The sequence below is a fragment of the Crocuta crocuta genome, unplaced genomic scaffold (assembly GCF_008692635.1).
Source record: "Crocuta crocuta isolate KB4526 unplaced genomic scaffold, BGI_CrCroc_1.0 scaffold337, whole genome shotgun sequence".
In the NCBI taxonomy this organism is placed as follows: domain Eukaryota; kingdom Metazoa; phylum Chordata; class Mammalia; order Carnivora; family Hyaenidae; genus Crocuta; species Crocuta crocuta.
Genome location: NW_027528873.1, coordinates 5261240 through 5278289, shown reverse-complemented (window position 1 = coordinate 5278289; position 17050 = coordinate 5261240). Strand labels below are relative to the sequence as shown.

The window sequence follows — 17050 nt, the reverse complement described above, 5'->3', positions numbered from 1 at the left end:
TCTCTCTCTCTCCTAGAAATAAAGCATTAAAAAAATTAAAAAAATAAAATAAAATAAAATAAATAAAAACAAAACATTCAATCAGAGATACATACTAACAAGGTGATACTTGGGATGTCCATTCTACTTTTTTTTATTTGTTTGAAATTTTCCCTAGTGAAATAAAATGAACAAAATAACTCTTCAAAGCAAGGGGAACCAACAATAAGATTTCCTAATCAAGAGAATCATCTAGCATAAAAATATTTTATTATACTTTAAACATGTAAGATGTAACATTTTAGCTACAACTGATAAATGGGACACATCACTGATTTCACTTGTGAGAAAGTTGTTGAAAACCAGGTATGGTTTACTGAGCTTGCATTAGAAAAACTACATGGTTAAAATTACATGAACAGGCTAAAGTCTGCTATGAAAACAATGTATTTTTATTAAAGTAATTAATGTCTAAAAACAACAATAAAAGGAAATTCCACAACCTTTGCAACTATATAATCTTTATGTAGAAAAACTATAAAGTGACAGTCCGGAAAGCAGCTCCACAATAAACTTAATCCTTACATCAAGAGTAACTAAATTATGGTATCAGTTCACCCAAAAGAAATGGTCTTGCTATAAAATATTTCAGCTGAGCTGATTTCAACTATATTATTCTCATTCCTGAAAAATTGTCTTTCCTGATATTTCAAATCGGCAGAGATGTAACGTACAAGAGCCTGTTGAAGTAAAAGGGTAAAACAAATATTCCAAGCACAATTACATGTGAAAATGAATGAGGGCATTTTATCTATAGATCTACAAAACTATATAAATAATCAGTTATACACATAACCCATTCACACTGAAGCTCCATGAGGTGGTACTGAATAAACACTGAGGCGTTTAAGTCTCAACAATGGAACATGGCTCACTCCGAACAGCAGCGCATTCCCACCTTTTAGTCTAGCATCACAACACTTCCCCTGGGATTTGTATTTGTGTACTTTCTGAGTCCTGGGAAGTTGACAACAAAAATAAAGAAAAAAAGCCAAAATGACAACAAATGAAATACCCTCTAAAATTTGCCTAAAACCTACATGTGAAATATGAAGCACTTTGTGAGTTTTTACAGTCATGTGTTTTTAAACTTATACTAGTGTCTTCATTACTATCTGCACTGAATTTCCTGTAATTAGTTTTTCCATTAAAGTGGAAGAGGAAAACAACAAAGAAAAAAAGCTTTTATTTCGTAAATGTACAGTCTTAGAAAAGTATTACTATTTATTTTTGAAACAACCTTCTCTGTTGAAGAAATCACACTGTTGTGGTCATCAGAATAGCCTAAGTCACTTTGGCAATACAGCGATTTATTTGCTCTCATTTTTTAAATAATCATAATGATAGACTATTATCATGGCCATAAAGCTTTTCACAATCTGTATGATCACCAAGGCAAATGTGTAGAGAACATGTCTCATACAGTTAAATCATGATTGGAACTTCTTAAAAATATTTTCAAGACTGTTAAAATGTGGGGATAAAATACAGAAGTCATAAGCAAGTATTTCTTCTGAGATTCTTTAATTGGGATAAAACTCTCAGGGTGAGCTCACAGGAAAGGTCTGCAATAAAGAAAAATTAGGTCAGCATATAGTAATTTCTGCAAACTTTAGCAGAAAAGCCAAAAATGTTCTGAGCATCATAAGAGCATTCTTTTGGGTCAGGGCTTTTTGTTGTTTTAGTTCTTTATAGTCTCTAACTTCACAACATCTTACAGTTTAGAAATGCCCATATGCTTGCTAATGGTAATAAGGAAATACAACGTCAAAGAAAAGATTCACAAACATGATCCTTTTCAATCACGGGTCTTTCTTTGGTAAGAAATAGACCACCATTTATTTGTTTGTTTTCTCTCAGTGTAGGAGAAGGAGATTAAATGGTATTAAAGTGGCAAGAAATCCCTGTGTGTAAATGTTAGGATTGAAGGTAAAGAGTTTAAGCCTTTGTAAGAAATGTAGGATCTTCTTTATAAAAAGAGGAGGTAACAAGATTTCCTCTTACTTGTAGCTATGATAGAGCATAATAACCATCTATTACAGACCAGAAACAGTGTATCTCCTGTAACTAGAAAGCCGTTCCATGAACATTTTAGTCAACCTGCAGAAATTCTGCTATCTAATGAAGTGTTCTTTACATAGGAAACAGATGAATAATATGCTATTAAAAAAATGGTAAACTATCTCCCCCCCTTACAATTTACCAATTTCTGATCCTATTAAACTTTCATAGAATCCATGAAGAACAGGCTTACTCTAGATATTTTCTCATTAAGTAAAATTGGAAATAACCTACGTAACAATACTATTTGCAATTACAGAAAAAAAAAAGTCCAATACAATCTAATACGCACATTTAGCAAACTTTACAGAATACATATTGTATCAAGCCTAAGCAATCCCCTCCCCCAACACACCCAGAAGGATATTCATTGTATCTGGATCCAAATTAAGGGAACTGCCAAATTCCATTGCAGTAGGAAAACTATTACAAATAAGCACCCAAAACTGACCTAACAATTTCTACTCACTCCTACTTCTCCAGGGTTGTTTTTTTTTTAAGAGAAAGAAATAAGTATTCCTTGGAACTTAGCTGAGAAAACCATTATCTGACTAGTTATTTATAAGCCTGTACTAGATACCAACTAATAATGGAATGCCCAAATCATTATTGTTATATTTGCAGAGAAAAGCAAAATATAAAACTCCCTTCTCCCAGGCAATGAACAGAGGAGAAAAAAACGTGTTACTTTAAAAATGGCTATATTTGTAGGTTTTTAAAAACCAGCACCAAATGTTCATGTTTAATTATTCTGAGCAACATTTAGGAATTAACATTCCCTAACATTATGGACAAACAGAAGAGTGAAGTGAACTCTAAGGGAATAGCTTTCAAGCAATATTGCATGTTGATAAGAACCATTAAGTAAAACAACCTAATTGGCTCATTTCTAAAGCTGTTGTAAGTTTGCCCAGTTTGGAACTAGCACACCTCGCTGCTCAGCTAATATACCTACTCCTCAAATCATTGGTATAGCTTATTTTATTTTATAACTAGGCAACAGTAAGACAACTTGAAACTACAGTTTTAAAATCTAATGCAAAACAATCCATTATTAGAACAGTTTTCTACTCTATGAAGGGGGAAAATATCAAACCACTACATATAGTGTCTAAATGAAAAACTAAAAATTCACAAATAGTAGTGTCAGTTCAAGTCTACATAACCCTTTATTATATTATACCTATAGCAATATTATGATCAACATTACACAAGTTTCCTTATTTCTTCCTCATACTGTAGCAATTATTCCCATTGTATATAGATTTTTAACTCTGCAAATTATTTAAATCAACTTTTTGCACCTTGAATTTACAAACTATTGGATGTTAAGTTTCCTGAAAACTATTTTAAGTTTTACCTAAAGCTAAACCTAAAATTCAATTCTTAAAAAAAACAAAACAAAAACTAAGGTGCTTTAAACAGAACTTTGTAGAAATATATGAATACGAGCATTTGAAAGGTAATCTACAGAGGGCTATATAAAAGGGCATTTATCATACAAAAAAACTTCTATGGCCAACTCTTGTTAGAAAATTTCTTTTATAAATAAACTTCTTTCATGATAGAAGATGAATCAAAAGATGGAGATTTAATTTTCCCCTAAAAACAAGTAGTTGCTCAGGACATAGGCTGAGTATACTGAAATCGTATTGCTTCTTTGATAAGAGAAAAAAATATTTTAGCCAGGCATTCCATTAACAAAAAAGACCATGCCACCACTACGTAGTCTTTTGATCTCTGAGTACAAGTATTATCCATGATAACCTTATCGAAGTTGGTTGGCAAGCCCACTAAATAGGAGTCTCAGGTCCCTTAATTTTCAGTCATCTTAGTAAATATAAAACTTTAGCTACTTGAACAATGGAGCTTATAAAGTGCATTAAGTTTAAGAAACACAACAGAAGTGCTAAACTCACTTAGTAGGACTTTAAGGGACTTGATATCACCAACAGGGCAAAAAAACAACATTATAGTTTTCTGTTCAGATTTTATTTGAAATCTAATTCAAATTGTCAAAGCTACAAAAGGGGGGAAGACATCTGTATTATTTTTGCTAAGTCACAACATCCTAAAACAAAATACTACTACTGCCAGCAGATCCATTATACACATTTCTGATGAAATTCATTAGCACAATAAAAATTTCATCTTGAGAAACAGCCACAATGAAAGTAATTTATACAATATAAAACAATGACAGGTCTACAGATGCAGTTACTCATGAGTTTACACATGCATTCACAAACAAATAAACAAAAAATCCAGGAATGCTCTTTCATTTGATTTTTTGTTTTTGTTTTTTTTTAAAAAAAAACAGACCATTCAGGCACAAAACAAAATTGCATTTCCAATAAGTGACAGCATCTTAAAGATTTATGTCAGTGTTTGTTTTTCTTTGACTTTTTATGAGACCTGTGTGGAGATCGGGACTGGGATCTGGATTTCTTCCCTGACTTTTTAGGGGATCTAGACCGTGATCGCCTAGACCTTTTAGGTGTCCTGGAACCAGATGGTGATCTGCGGAAACAAATAAAAACAATTTATCAAAGTACTCACGTGATCAAAATGGACCATCCCTTCAGTTACCTAAAATGATCTTTAACAGAGCTCAAAGTCAGAAATAAAACAGGTTGCAAACTTCCCAAATTTACACTTTGCCTACTTTACAGAAACACACATACATACAAGTTTGCACCTCCTGTGCACAGCACCCATGATTATCACTGGTATACTTGGTTACGAAGACAAAATCCTGAGCCCCACCACTGCTCTATTTAATCAAAATCCCAAGAGATAAGGACTGAGAGTTTGCATTTTTAACAAGCTCCCCAGGTTACTGATATACACCCCCCAAAGTCTGAACCTCTAAATCTACAAGATAAAGTTCAAAATGGCATCTAAAAATCATTCACACAATTTTTAAAGCACAGAAGCTCTGCAGCCTATCTTCTTGAAAGAAAAGTATCAACTATTGCATATCATTCAAGGAAATCATGTAACACACCATAATTCTGTACATGCAGTTCATGAAGATTACCAAAACAAATAAATATACTTTATATACATGCAAGTACCACTTAGGAAAAAGGAGAAACTTATCTATTTTATAAAGAATTAACTAAAAATGGCTACAATAATAAAATTTTAGAATATAAAGAAGTTTTAGTTCTCAGGAAAATTCCACTATGTAATACCAGATGAATAAAACATTTCTTAACCATTTATCTAGAACTGCAAGGAAAAAAGTAAGTAACACACTAAATTACACTGAAGAATGGTATTTAATTCCACAAGTCTCTACCCAAGAACTTGCTAATAAGATGCAGGGGCAGGAGGGAGGGGATAATGTATTTTTCTCTGAGCCTTGACAAAATCAAAGAATGTTCTATAGAAACTGAAGAACACAAAGAAAAGTAAAGCAGCTATCCCTGGTCCACAGAAAACACTGGGTGTAATGTTTAAAATTCCTGGCTGGTCTTTACTTGTTGGAAGCCCTCTTATGCTCTAAATCATGATTAGACTGGGGTGGGGAGGTGGGAAGGAATAATCTAAAATGAAAGTATACTTCTCTGGTTTTCTAACACCCTTTAAAAAAAATGGCTGCCAGCCAAATTATTTTCAAAAGCTGGTAAAATGACAAGGAAACTGGCACTTGAAATATTACCAAAAACAACTTGCATTTACCTTTTGGCCTTTTTGCTAACATCTCTAGGAGAATCTTTGTGAGATGACCTGGACCGTGAGCTCTCTTTATGAGATCTTTCTGAACGCTCTGATCGCTCCGATTTGGGTGAAGGGGATTTCACTCGTCTACCACTGCTACTTCGAGATGGGCTAGGGGATGTGCTGTGTCGCCTCTTCCTATGGAACAAAGCCCCCAAAACATTGCATAAGTGAACAAAGGATCAAGTATTCATTTTCCTTCTACTGAATTAACTATTTATTCCTATCAGTTTACACTAACTTTATTTTCACTTAATGTTACTTTCCAACAACATTCAAAGCGCTTTATAAAGAACATCTTAAAGATAGGCTCATCAACATGGATGGAACTAGGGTGTATTATGCTAAGTGAAATCAGTCAGAGAAAGATAAATGTCATATAATTTCACTCATATGTGGAATTTAAGAAACAAAACAGATAAACATTGAGGAAGGGTAGGAAAAATAAGATAAAAACAGAGAGGGAGACAAATCATAAGAGACTCTTAAATACAGAGAACAAACCAAGGGCTGCTGGAGGGGAGGTGGGTAGGGGGATGGGCTAAATGGGTGATGCGCTTTAAGGAGGGCATTTGCTGGGAGGAGCACTGGGTGGTTAGATACAAGTGATGAATCACTAAATTCTGCTCCTGAAACCATCAATACACTAGATGTTAACTAGTGTGGATTTAAATAAAATTAAAAGAAATAAAAAATTAAAATTCAGGTTGATCAAAACAGGAACTGAACTCAACTAAATTGGATTTTCTTTTGCTATAAGACATTGGGACAATGGATAAAATTTCATTAAGGTCTCTGATTGGATAAGAGTTTTTAAAATTTTTTATTTATTCATTTATTCTCATTTTTAAAGTTTACTTATTTTGAGCAGGGCTTGAGCCCTAAAACCATGAGATCATGACTTGAGCCAAAACCAAGAAATCAGAAACTTAACCAACTGAGCCATCAAATGCCCCAAATAATAGTGTCATTTTAATGTTAGTTCTCCAATCTTAAAACTTTTATTGTGGTTATGTAAGAAAATGGGGCATCACGTTGGCAAGTTACTCTTAAATGCTTGGGAGGAGAGGAAAGGAAGAGGAAAACAAAATAAAGCAAAAGTAGAAATATTTCAGTGTTTGGAGGATGCACATGAAGGATATCTGGGAACTCTTTATACTATCCTTGCAACTTTTCTATGAATCAAAAAGTATATCAAAATAATAAATACAAGACAAACAAATGGTAACTTTAGCATTGAACCAATTAGTATACCTATGTTATTTGTAACTATCTGTAGAGTAACTATGAATTTTTTTATTTGTATTCACTTGCTTTTTATTAGAAAAATCTCAGTTCTGGGGCGCCTGGGTGGCTTAGTCGGTTAAGCGTCCGACTTTCGCTTAGGTCATGATCTCGCGGTTTGTGGGTTCGAGCCCCGCGTCGGGCTCAGTGCTGACTGCCAGCTCAGAGCCTGGAGCCTGTTTCAGAGTCTGTGACTCCCTCTCTCTCTGACCCTCCCCTGCTCACGCTGTCTCTCTCTCTCGCTCCTAGACATAAATAAAACATTAAAAAAAAAATTAAAAAAAAAAAAAAGAAAAATCTCAGTTCTGTAAACTAATTTTCTCTATTAAATGAGATTAAGGAACTCTGAAAAGTAAAATAAAAACTAAAAGAACTGATTTTGATTAGAATGAAGACTTAAAGTGAGGAGCAAGTCCCCACGGTCCATGTACACAAACTGCTTTTAGACAGGATTGGGAGATTCAAATTTTCAAAGGCAGCGGCCTCAACTCAGAAGAAATGCTTATACCAGAGGCAACAAGCAAGATATAGCAAGCTGTGTAGTTATTTAAGCCTTAGGTTTGATACCTAATACGGTAACTGAATTCTTGCACTTAACTAAGGTTAAGGTACCATACGACCCATGTAAAGGGATGATATCCTAGTTAACTAAGACAAGTGCCAACTAACTGCCCCATTTCTCAGCTAATTCTGCCTCCTGCAGCCAGGAGCCAAACATGTTTATGATGAAAAAGTACTTTTCTAGTTTGTTGGCATCGGTGATGAAAACATTATAAAATGAAACATCATTCAAAAACTTGAAACCAACTATAGGTACTGAGTGAGAAACGTTATACCTTTCTTTCCTTGTTGGAGTACATTCATCTTTCTCCTTCTTGTCTTTGGATCGAGATTCCAATTTTTCTTTATCCTTTTTATCTCTCTCTCGTTCTCTTTCTAATTCCTTCTCTTTCTCCTGTTTTATTTTTTTAAAGAAAGAATAATCATTAAAAAATACCAATCTGGGTTAATCTCATTTATGCAATAATATTTTAACTACTTTTGAAATCACTACTGAAGGTACAATCCTATTTTTTAAAAAATACCCACTCTTCCAGGAAAAGTAGCCATTTCTTCTTACACTGAGTGAAAATAGTAATACCAGTGACAGCAGCTAAATGGTTTGAGTCCCTACCATAGACCAATTACTAAACAACTTGCCATATACCATTTCATGTAATACTTCAAAACAGAAAATAGAAATATTACTATCACCCTCATTCTATAGATGAAATATGAAACTCAGAAAGGGTAAGTATCATGCTTATAGTCACATAGGATGGGGAAGTCAGGATCTGAATCTAAACTCTAAAACCAGTGCTCTTAACTACTCCCTCTGTCCCTCCACTTAAAAAAAAAAAAAAAAAAAAATTGGAAAAAGGAACAACAGACTGCCCTTTCCATCTTAGGCTACAATAGTCAGCAGCAATCCTATAGCAAGTTGATTTAATCAAGAGAGCTCTTTCCAAGCAATGCGCTTAAAAGGAAATATAGCTATTCATAATAATTGTTCATCAGAAAATCTTAATTAGTAACAAGTACCATTTATACTGCAAATTTTAAATAACTTATAAAAGTACAAACGGACTACATGACTTTATATAAACCAGAAGGATGGTCTATGTGCTTATCCCCACTGCTACTACTTCCACTTCTCACTTGAAGTTATGGTTTCTGTTGATAAAATAAGGGAGTGGCTACAAACAATGAACCCACAAAGCCAACTTAGCTCTTCATTAACAGGAATTTAATTTCTCTACAATTTCTATGCAACAAGAAAGCTACCTGGTAGCTGATACAAAGCCTATACCAGATGTTGCAAACATTTTCTGTAAAGAGCCAAAACAATGAATAGTTTCTGCTCTATGGGCCACAAAGAGTCTCTGTCCCAAGTATTCAACTCTGTCATGACAGTCCAAAAGCCACCATAGATAACAGTATCATGGCTATGTTCCAATAAGCTTATTTATGATGACGTGATGAGTCTGCTGACCATCAGTATATAACTTCAAGAAACACATCCTTCTCTCCAGTTACAATCATGGAATGCAGAGAGATTAAAATGATAATACATGTATTACTACCATCAGGACCAGTGAGTATCTCAAAGTATAGTCTTCAGTGAAATTCAAATCCCTGCCATCAACTCCAAAGAGACTCTCAGGGTACAGATAATGTCTTTTTAAAAATCTCATTTTTCTTTTTTCGAAATACAACATAGAGTACAGATTTAAAAAGTAACGCTGAAGGGATGCCTGGTGGCTCAGCTGGTTAAGCATCCAACTTCAGTTCAGGTCATGAATTCATGGTTTGTGGGTTCAAGCCCCAAGTTGGGCTCTGTGCTGACAGCTCAGACCCAGAGCCTGCTTTGGATTCTGTGTCTCCCTGTCTCTCTGTTCCTCCCCTACTTGCACTCTGTCTCTTTCTCAAAAATAAAGATTTAAAAAATTAATTTAAAAAATAATGATGCTGACAACACTGTCTTCCTCTGGTAATCTGCAGGATATATTTTCCTGATTGATAATTTTATAGAAAATCAAACTAGTGAAAATACTTAAAATATTCTGAACAATTTAATCCAATTAAAAAGTAACTGTAGCTATTATCTCACAATCCTACAAAATTAGGACTAATCAACCTAATTTCCAGAGAAAAGCAGGCCTCAGGGACTTGGCTGGTAGCACACAGCAAAAAGCGGCCCCAGAAGTGCACAGGTCTATGTGGTGCCAAAGCTACTTTACCATAGTGCTGCTCCTGTCACTGGTTCTCCATAAATAGCTTTAGTGAGTCTAAATTGTAGCCTTCTAGTCTAGCTTTTTCTTATCTCTTTCTCTATATGTAGTCTTTTCTACAATGATAGTCAAGATATAGTAAAATTTAATAGCAGTCCCAATAAAATTCCTGGGTTCTTTCAACAATTAACAAATGGACTTTCTTATTCTAAATTCTCTGTATACTGCCACAAATTTTTATGTACTCTGAATTCACCAATGAGGCATGCTACCACTTGGTGTCCTTCTTTGGAAACAATCAAAAAGGAGTCCTAAATGAACTTTCCCAACTCTAACTCGATCTTCATCTTTGTGCCACTTCTGAGGGTTGTTGGTGTTTTACTGTCACAAATGTTGGCACTTCATATAATGTCTTCCACCTTTCAAAGCATGCTCTTAGCAGATTTTCTAGTCCACAGACAGCATATCCAGAATAAAATGGTGCACTATCTCTCTCAGGACCTTTTCTAAGTTGAAATGATTATACAACATCAATTTCTAATGTTCCTACCAGTATTCAGCATTTGCACATCAAAGGACAGAATCTGAGATATACTTTTCCTTTAGTATACCAACGTACCAAAATTCTAGGTAATCAAACAAATTACTTTGGAAAATACATATTACTGAGTACACTTATCCTTACTCGTTGAAGAAGTTTATCTCTGTAGTGTTCTACTTGCTCCTGAAAGCTCTGGCCTGGTTTTTTAGGTCTTTTTCCAGATTCCAATTCATCCTGAAACTTCATAACTTTGAGCTGTGAAATAAGACATTTTAAAAATAAATCTTTTCATCACTATAGCTTTCAAGCAGTGCTTTGGTCCTCTAAAAATTTTTTTTTCCTTTGAAATAAGTGTGTAAAAAGGAAAAATATAAACACAGCAAGCAGTAACTGATTGGGACTCAGTCAAAATATAACATGAACATAAAGCTCCCTTATCTGAAGCCTAACCATGCAGGATTCAAGGAATCAGGCGTGGGCCCACATGCTCTCTGCACAGCACATGAGAGGACTCAAAATCTATGAACTATATATAGTTCATGCCCTTAAGAACCTACTTATTATCTCAACACAACGATAATAAATTTGCTATCTGGCTCCCCAAATGTGAGAGGCAAGGGTGCTATAGGCACACATACTTCCAACAAGGTAGGACAGCCAGCAAAACATAAGAAGATAAACATTTTTTTAAAGCATTCTTTACAGTTCATGTAGAACCAAACACAGAGCTACAGAGTTTGAAAGTTTCGCTCTATTTATAGTACAACATAATCACTGAATATCAGGACATCAAAAAAGGGTTAAATCATAGTAGAATACACTTAAGATAGTAAGAGTATATACTAATACAAAAAGATCAGAAACACTTCCAATTCCATTTCTTGTCATTTATTCACGAGCAGAAAACCATTTTTACAAAAACAATACAGCATTGTTTATATATATATATATACGTTCTACATTTTAATTATGTTAATATGTATTGTTATATGGTAATAATATAGATTTGTATGTATACTTATATAAAAATATAAATGTATTATATAAAGATACCTATATGTAACCTTATTAAACGAAGGGAGAACAAGGAAGATGAAATGCATGAGGCCTCAGAGGCTGTTGGAGGTGCAAGTGGAAACCACACGAACCCACCGGGATGCAGTGCCAAACATGCCCAACCTGTGTCATTCACAGAGAGGAAGAAAACACTCTTGCCTGACAGAATTCCTGTATATGCAAACATCTTAACCTATTTTATTGAGCATGATAGGTCCTTTAAAGGAACTAAATGCTACTATAAATATTTATATTTGGAAAACAAGACCTCATTTGTTTTAGGTTTTCCCCTCACTACAAAGGAGGCTTTCCAACAAAATGGGAACAAGCTACAAAAACTTACTTCTATTCAAAATGTTATTTTCACCATTTTTGACTTCATGAACATTTCTCATAAATTCCCCAATTTTTGCCCTTTTTCTATCAGGGTAAATAGAACATTTAAAAACAATTCAATAGTCTGTTCTGGCACTTAAACAGGGCAACTTCATTATCAAGAAAATACCTTTTTATTTAACTTCAGGAAGGCAGAATTCAGTAAGCTTGGGAGGAGTTCTGAGAGTTAAGAAAGGGCATGTGCAGCTTGGAAAAATTCCACGGGTAGAGTGTAGTCACTGATATATTCCCCTAAATATTTTGTAGAAGGCACCTAGGTGACTCAATTGGTTAAGCATCCAACTCTTGATTTCCGCTCAGGTCAAGACCTCACAGTTCGTGAGTTCAAGCCCTACACTGGGCTCCGCACTGAGAATGCAATGCCTGCTTGGGATTCTTTCCCTTCCTCTCTCTGTCTCTCCTCTGCTTGACCTCCCCCCAACCCAAAAGAAATTTAAAAAAATTTTTTTAATTGATAGAGAATGTATATAAATAAATATATACAACATATTAACTTTGAAAATCTCTCCTCTTCACTTATAACAGACAATATACTGCTTCTGTGTAAGGTTAAAATGAAGTACTTTCCCTGTTAACATTCTGGCTTGGTGAGGTCTTGAGAAAGAGTTGAGCAAAAACTTGTACCAGCCCACAGTGATTAGAGAACTGGAAATAAGGTTAACTACTACAGTGGGGATTATCAATTAATAAGCAGAATAGTGCTGACACATAGCAAACATCCAAAACACAGTTAAATTAATGGACAAAGTATTAAAGGTGCCAGAAAATATCTCACTTTGCCTTGTTACATACTATGTACACTCAAATGTAATGGATTTCATAATGCCAGTGTAATTTATTCCTAAAATCAATTCTTCAGAAGATCTCCCATGTGCCAGGCACTGGATTTACGATGATGAATAGACAACAGACATGGTTCTTTCCCCTCATGTAAATAAATCATAGCCTAATAGGGACTAGAGACATTAAACAAACAAGGAAGCTAAAAAAAAAAAAAAGCAAAAACAAAACACATATCACAGTACATGTAAAATAATGAGAGATATAAACAGGGAGAAGTAAGCAAATGCATAAGTGTAAGAAAAAGATAGCAGGAGAGAAGAAATGCTTGAACTAAGAAGTCTGTAGGAAGTCAGCTGGTATGAAGGTTTCTAGGCACTAAGAAAATGCACAAAGGAATGATGCTAAGAGGGAGCCTAAGTCAGTGGAAAAGTGAAAGAAGGCCAGTGAAATACGGTTTCAACTTCACCGAAATACTAACCTCAATTTCACGAAGTTTAGCTCGTTTTTCCTCACTCATTTCAGAGTACTTAGAAAACTTGGACTCCGTCATTTCTTCTTTGATTGGATTGGAGTACAAATGATGTTCTTCTGATTTGGAACTCTGAGTATCTTCTTCATCTTCACTTTCTTCTTCTTGACTGTGGAAATAAGCAGAATATATCATATGTCAAGGCAGGAAAAAAAATTTTACATTTTACAGACTGGCTTTTTTGCTTTTCACTGCATTAGTCTGTAAATGTTAACAAAACATAACCAGACAATTCATCACTAGAAACATTTTTATAAAATATTTTATCAAATAGACAATTTTATAAAACTGTTTCCTCCACGTAAGAAGTTGGAGCATCAACATAATCACTTAAAAAAATTCTATGTTAATGTTATCTACAACATTCTACAACAAACTTTCCTTGCAGTATTAAGTGAAATGAATGATTAATGATTCCCCATACTTTCCAGTTCAGAGTGATTTCAGACACTTAATACTAAAAAGCCAAATGGCTACCCTTTTTTCATAAGAGCCTATACACTGGAAAATACATGAGCTTGTGCCATAGACAGTTAACTATGAAACAAGGTAGCATGTAAAGACATTATCTGATTAATACATAATCCTAGGAATGTGTAAATTTTAAATATTATCACACCTTAGTACGCAATGTCATAGCTGATTCTGAATATTATACTGGTTCTATGTCAGATAAGAAGAAAATAAAAAACTAAGGGACTACCATGGATAAGGATACGAAAAAGAAAAATCCTCCTATCCTTCCAGAAGCAATATAATGCGAAAACACAGGCAGACAACTATATGTAAAATTGGTCTTGTTTACATGTTTTCTATATAGAAAGGATCTAGATACCAAACATTAACCACATTATTTACTTTTCAAATGAGTTATACTTGCTAATTTAAAATACATATTTATTTTACAATTTCTATTTTAATTTTGCAGCGCCTGAGCAGTCTGTTCTAACTGGTTTTGGCTTTAGCTCTTAATTATCAGTTCTAGGAAATCAGAACTTACTCTTTAAAGAAATGGAAATTCAAGTCTGTAAAACCATACAGATTTCATTACAAATGAAATTAAATTACTACTCAGAAGTTTTCTACAAAGCAGTAGTGCTATATATTTTTTTAATCACCTTTCTGCCATAAAAAATAATTACGTTTCAAAAAACCATTTTTGGATTCAGCCACCAGAGAGCATTAGTGAGGCAGAAGAAAATTTCAAGGACCAGAAAGTTGTATGTGAAAATTATCTTTGCCTTGCTGTGTACTTCCACAGTTATTTTTAGGTTACCGTGATTTACTGGGAGTTCCTAAGGAAAATAAAAATTACATTTCCAGTGATCCATGCCTCTGTATTCTACTAATCGTATTCTCACTGACTATTCTACTTTCAACACTAAAATGCAGTTACAATCTAAACATTAACACTAATATCAAATTTATGCAAAAAAAGTACCTAAAGAAACAAAACAAACTGAAGAAATACTTGAGTTCTGCAATGGCCTTTTATACCCTTCCTTTCCCCTACATTAAATAATTATCTCTTGAATAAACACACTTATTTCAAGCCAGTGACGCTACAGTAGTCAGAAACATTAATAATGTAGTATTATAGACATTAAAAAGGTTAAAGCAGTATTTTAAAGCAAACTGGACTGTCCCAATTCCTGTACTCTTAAGCAGTCTTGGAGAGGTATTTCCACCAGCAAACCAAATCTATCTTTTGTAAATTCTGTCATAATCACTGCTGACTTGTTCTGATCACACCAATGTTTCTGGAAAGACATCAATGATGCCAAGTTTTCCTCAGTATATCAAATTGTGTTCCCACATATGCTGATCAAACACATTTCCTTAACAATATAAATGCTACTAATATCCATATACTGAATCCATACAAATACCCAAATTGTGCTGGGACACAAAAGGGACTTCGTTCACTCTTCCATTTGAGAACAATAAAAAAACAATGATTTTTTTTTTTTTAAGCAGAAATCTTTGCTTGTGTTCTTGAGGACATCGGTTCTATTTAAAAAAATTAATTTCCTTTGCAATGATTTAAAAAGGTGTCGGCTTCTACCTAAAATCTACCAATACAAACTTGGCTGGAGAAGCTAGGAGCAAGATTCCTATAATCTCATTCAGTGTTAATGGAAAAAAAAAAGTCTTTGAGGTGATTATCAAAGAGCAAAATTCAAAATTCTAATTTCTCTACATGTTAAAGGAAAGCTTTCTTTTATTTATTCTTAGTTCTACTGAGATGTTTACATTTTTTTTTTTTTTTTAATGTTGGTTTATATTGAGAGAGAGAAAATGAAGGCTCATGTGACCAGGGGAGGAGAGAGAGAGAGATGAAGAGAATCCCAAACAGGCTCCGCATCCAGTGCAGAGCCAACACAGGACTCAGGGCTCGATCTCAGAACAGTGAGATCATGACCTAAGCCAAAACCAAGAGTGGAACTCTTAACCAAATGAGCCACCCAGGCAGGCACCCCTGTTTACATTTAAATAACATAACAGAATAGCCATAATGCACTGCTTTTCTTAGCAATGTACACATTTTAAGAATCACTTTCTGTGAAGCCAAAACAGTATTTCACAACAAAGATTTGAAATTAATGCAGTTGATCATTTATTAACTACCAAGTGAGATCATATAAACAAAGCACCAAAAAATCAACTCAGAAGCAACGTGAAACACGGTGTATCAGACTAGAAACCAAAAGCTTTTTATTCACTGGAAAAACAAGGAAGAATTAAAAATGATCCTCCCAACACATTTTTTTAAGAGTGAAGTTTTCCTCTTCACTATTATTTCAAGCATACCTCTTAATGAAAAAGAGAGCATGTACGTAATAACAAACTGAGTATGTTCGAACTTAGATTCTTACTTTTGATTTTCTTCTTCTTCTGATTCTTCATGCTGGTCAAATAACTCCCATTTAGAAGTTGTTACAGCTGAAGGGAAGGAAAAAAAGGATGTAATTCCATAAAATAAATTAGCATTTTGCAGCAGTATAGTAGAAGCCGAGCTCTAGAACTGAAAGTTTATATTACAGAAATTATCTGCTGATTATCTATTGTTTGAATATCATTTCTATGTGCTAAATTTCTTTCCTCACACCTATGCTACAATGTTATTCAAATTTACAAAGTGACAAAAATTTTATCATTTTTATTTGTGTGCTGAATGGAAAGATTATTTCATTAGAACTGATTAACAATTATAGATTATAAGCACTTGAAGGACACATGCCCAAATAGGTATGAAAGCAGGTCTAAACTGGGTCTAAAAAGTCAAGTATCATGGGAGGATCAAAGCCTGGTTTCTCTGAAACTGACCTCTAGGTAGATTTGCAAGTAAGTATAGCTTCCCATCTACATCTTCTACTGAAATGCCTTAACCTGAAAGGTTTTAGTGATTTCTTTGATTACTCTCACAGCATCCAAACGGAAAGATCTAAGAAAATTGTTAACAACAACCATAATGAAAACTTAGCCACCAGAAATAAAATATAGTTAACTCTGGGTCTTAAGGTTGAAACGTTATAAAATATAAAACAAAGACACGCACACACCAATGATTAATTTCAAGTACTCGATTTTCTAAAGCTTAAAATTTATTGCACTTTTACTCACCCTGTGCCTCTAATTCAGATTCATCTACAGCTTCCCATTTTGATGGGGCAACTTTAAATATGGGCTCATTCTTCTTTGAGTCTTCAGTTGCATCCACTAAAGAGGAAAGATAAACTATTAACCCTGACTGCTAGGGAATGACTCAAAGAGTTCATGGATATTCATTATATTATTAAAAAGTAAAATAAGGCCACACATGGATTAATAATGCTAGTGTGAAGAACAAGGATTATGACTAAT

At 34.1% G+C, this 17050-nt stretch overlaps 1 protein-coding gene across 2 annotated transcripts in view; it reads right to left on the bottom strand.

The window, feature by feature from the left end:
* Positions 1-415: 415 nt before the first annotated feature.
* Positions 416-17050, bottom strand: part of U2SURP (U2 snRNP associated SURP domain containing) — a 55110-nt gene continuing 38475 nt past the window's right edge. For both annotated transcript variants that reach the window (XM_077756730.1, XM_077756731.1), the window contains 7 exons: positions 16811-16906; positions 16063-16129; positions 13136-13295; positions 10567-10677; positions 7947-8065; positions 5788-5964; positions 416-4620 (listed from right to left, as the gene is read on the bottom strand). In XM_077756730.1, the coding sequence (XP_077612856.1) occupies positions 4482-4620; positions 5788-5964; positions 7947-8065; positions 10567-10677; positions 13136-13295; positions 16063-16129; positions 16811-16906 (869 nt within the window). In that variant the 3' untranslated portion in view covers positions 416-4481. The remainder of the gene's footprint in view (positions 4621-5787; positions 5965-7946; positions 8066-10566; positions 10678-13135; positions 13296-16062; positions 16130-16810; positions 16907-17050) is intronic.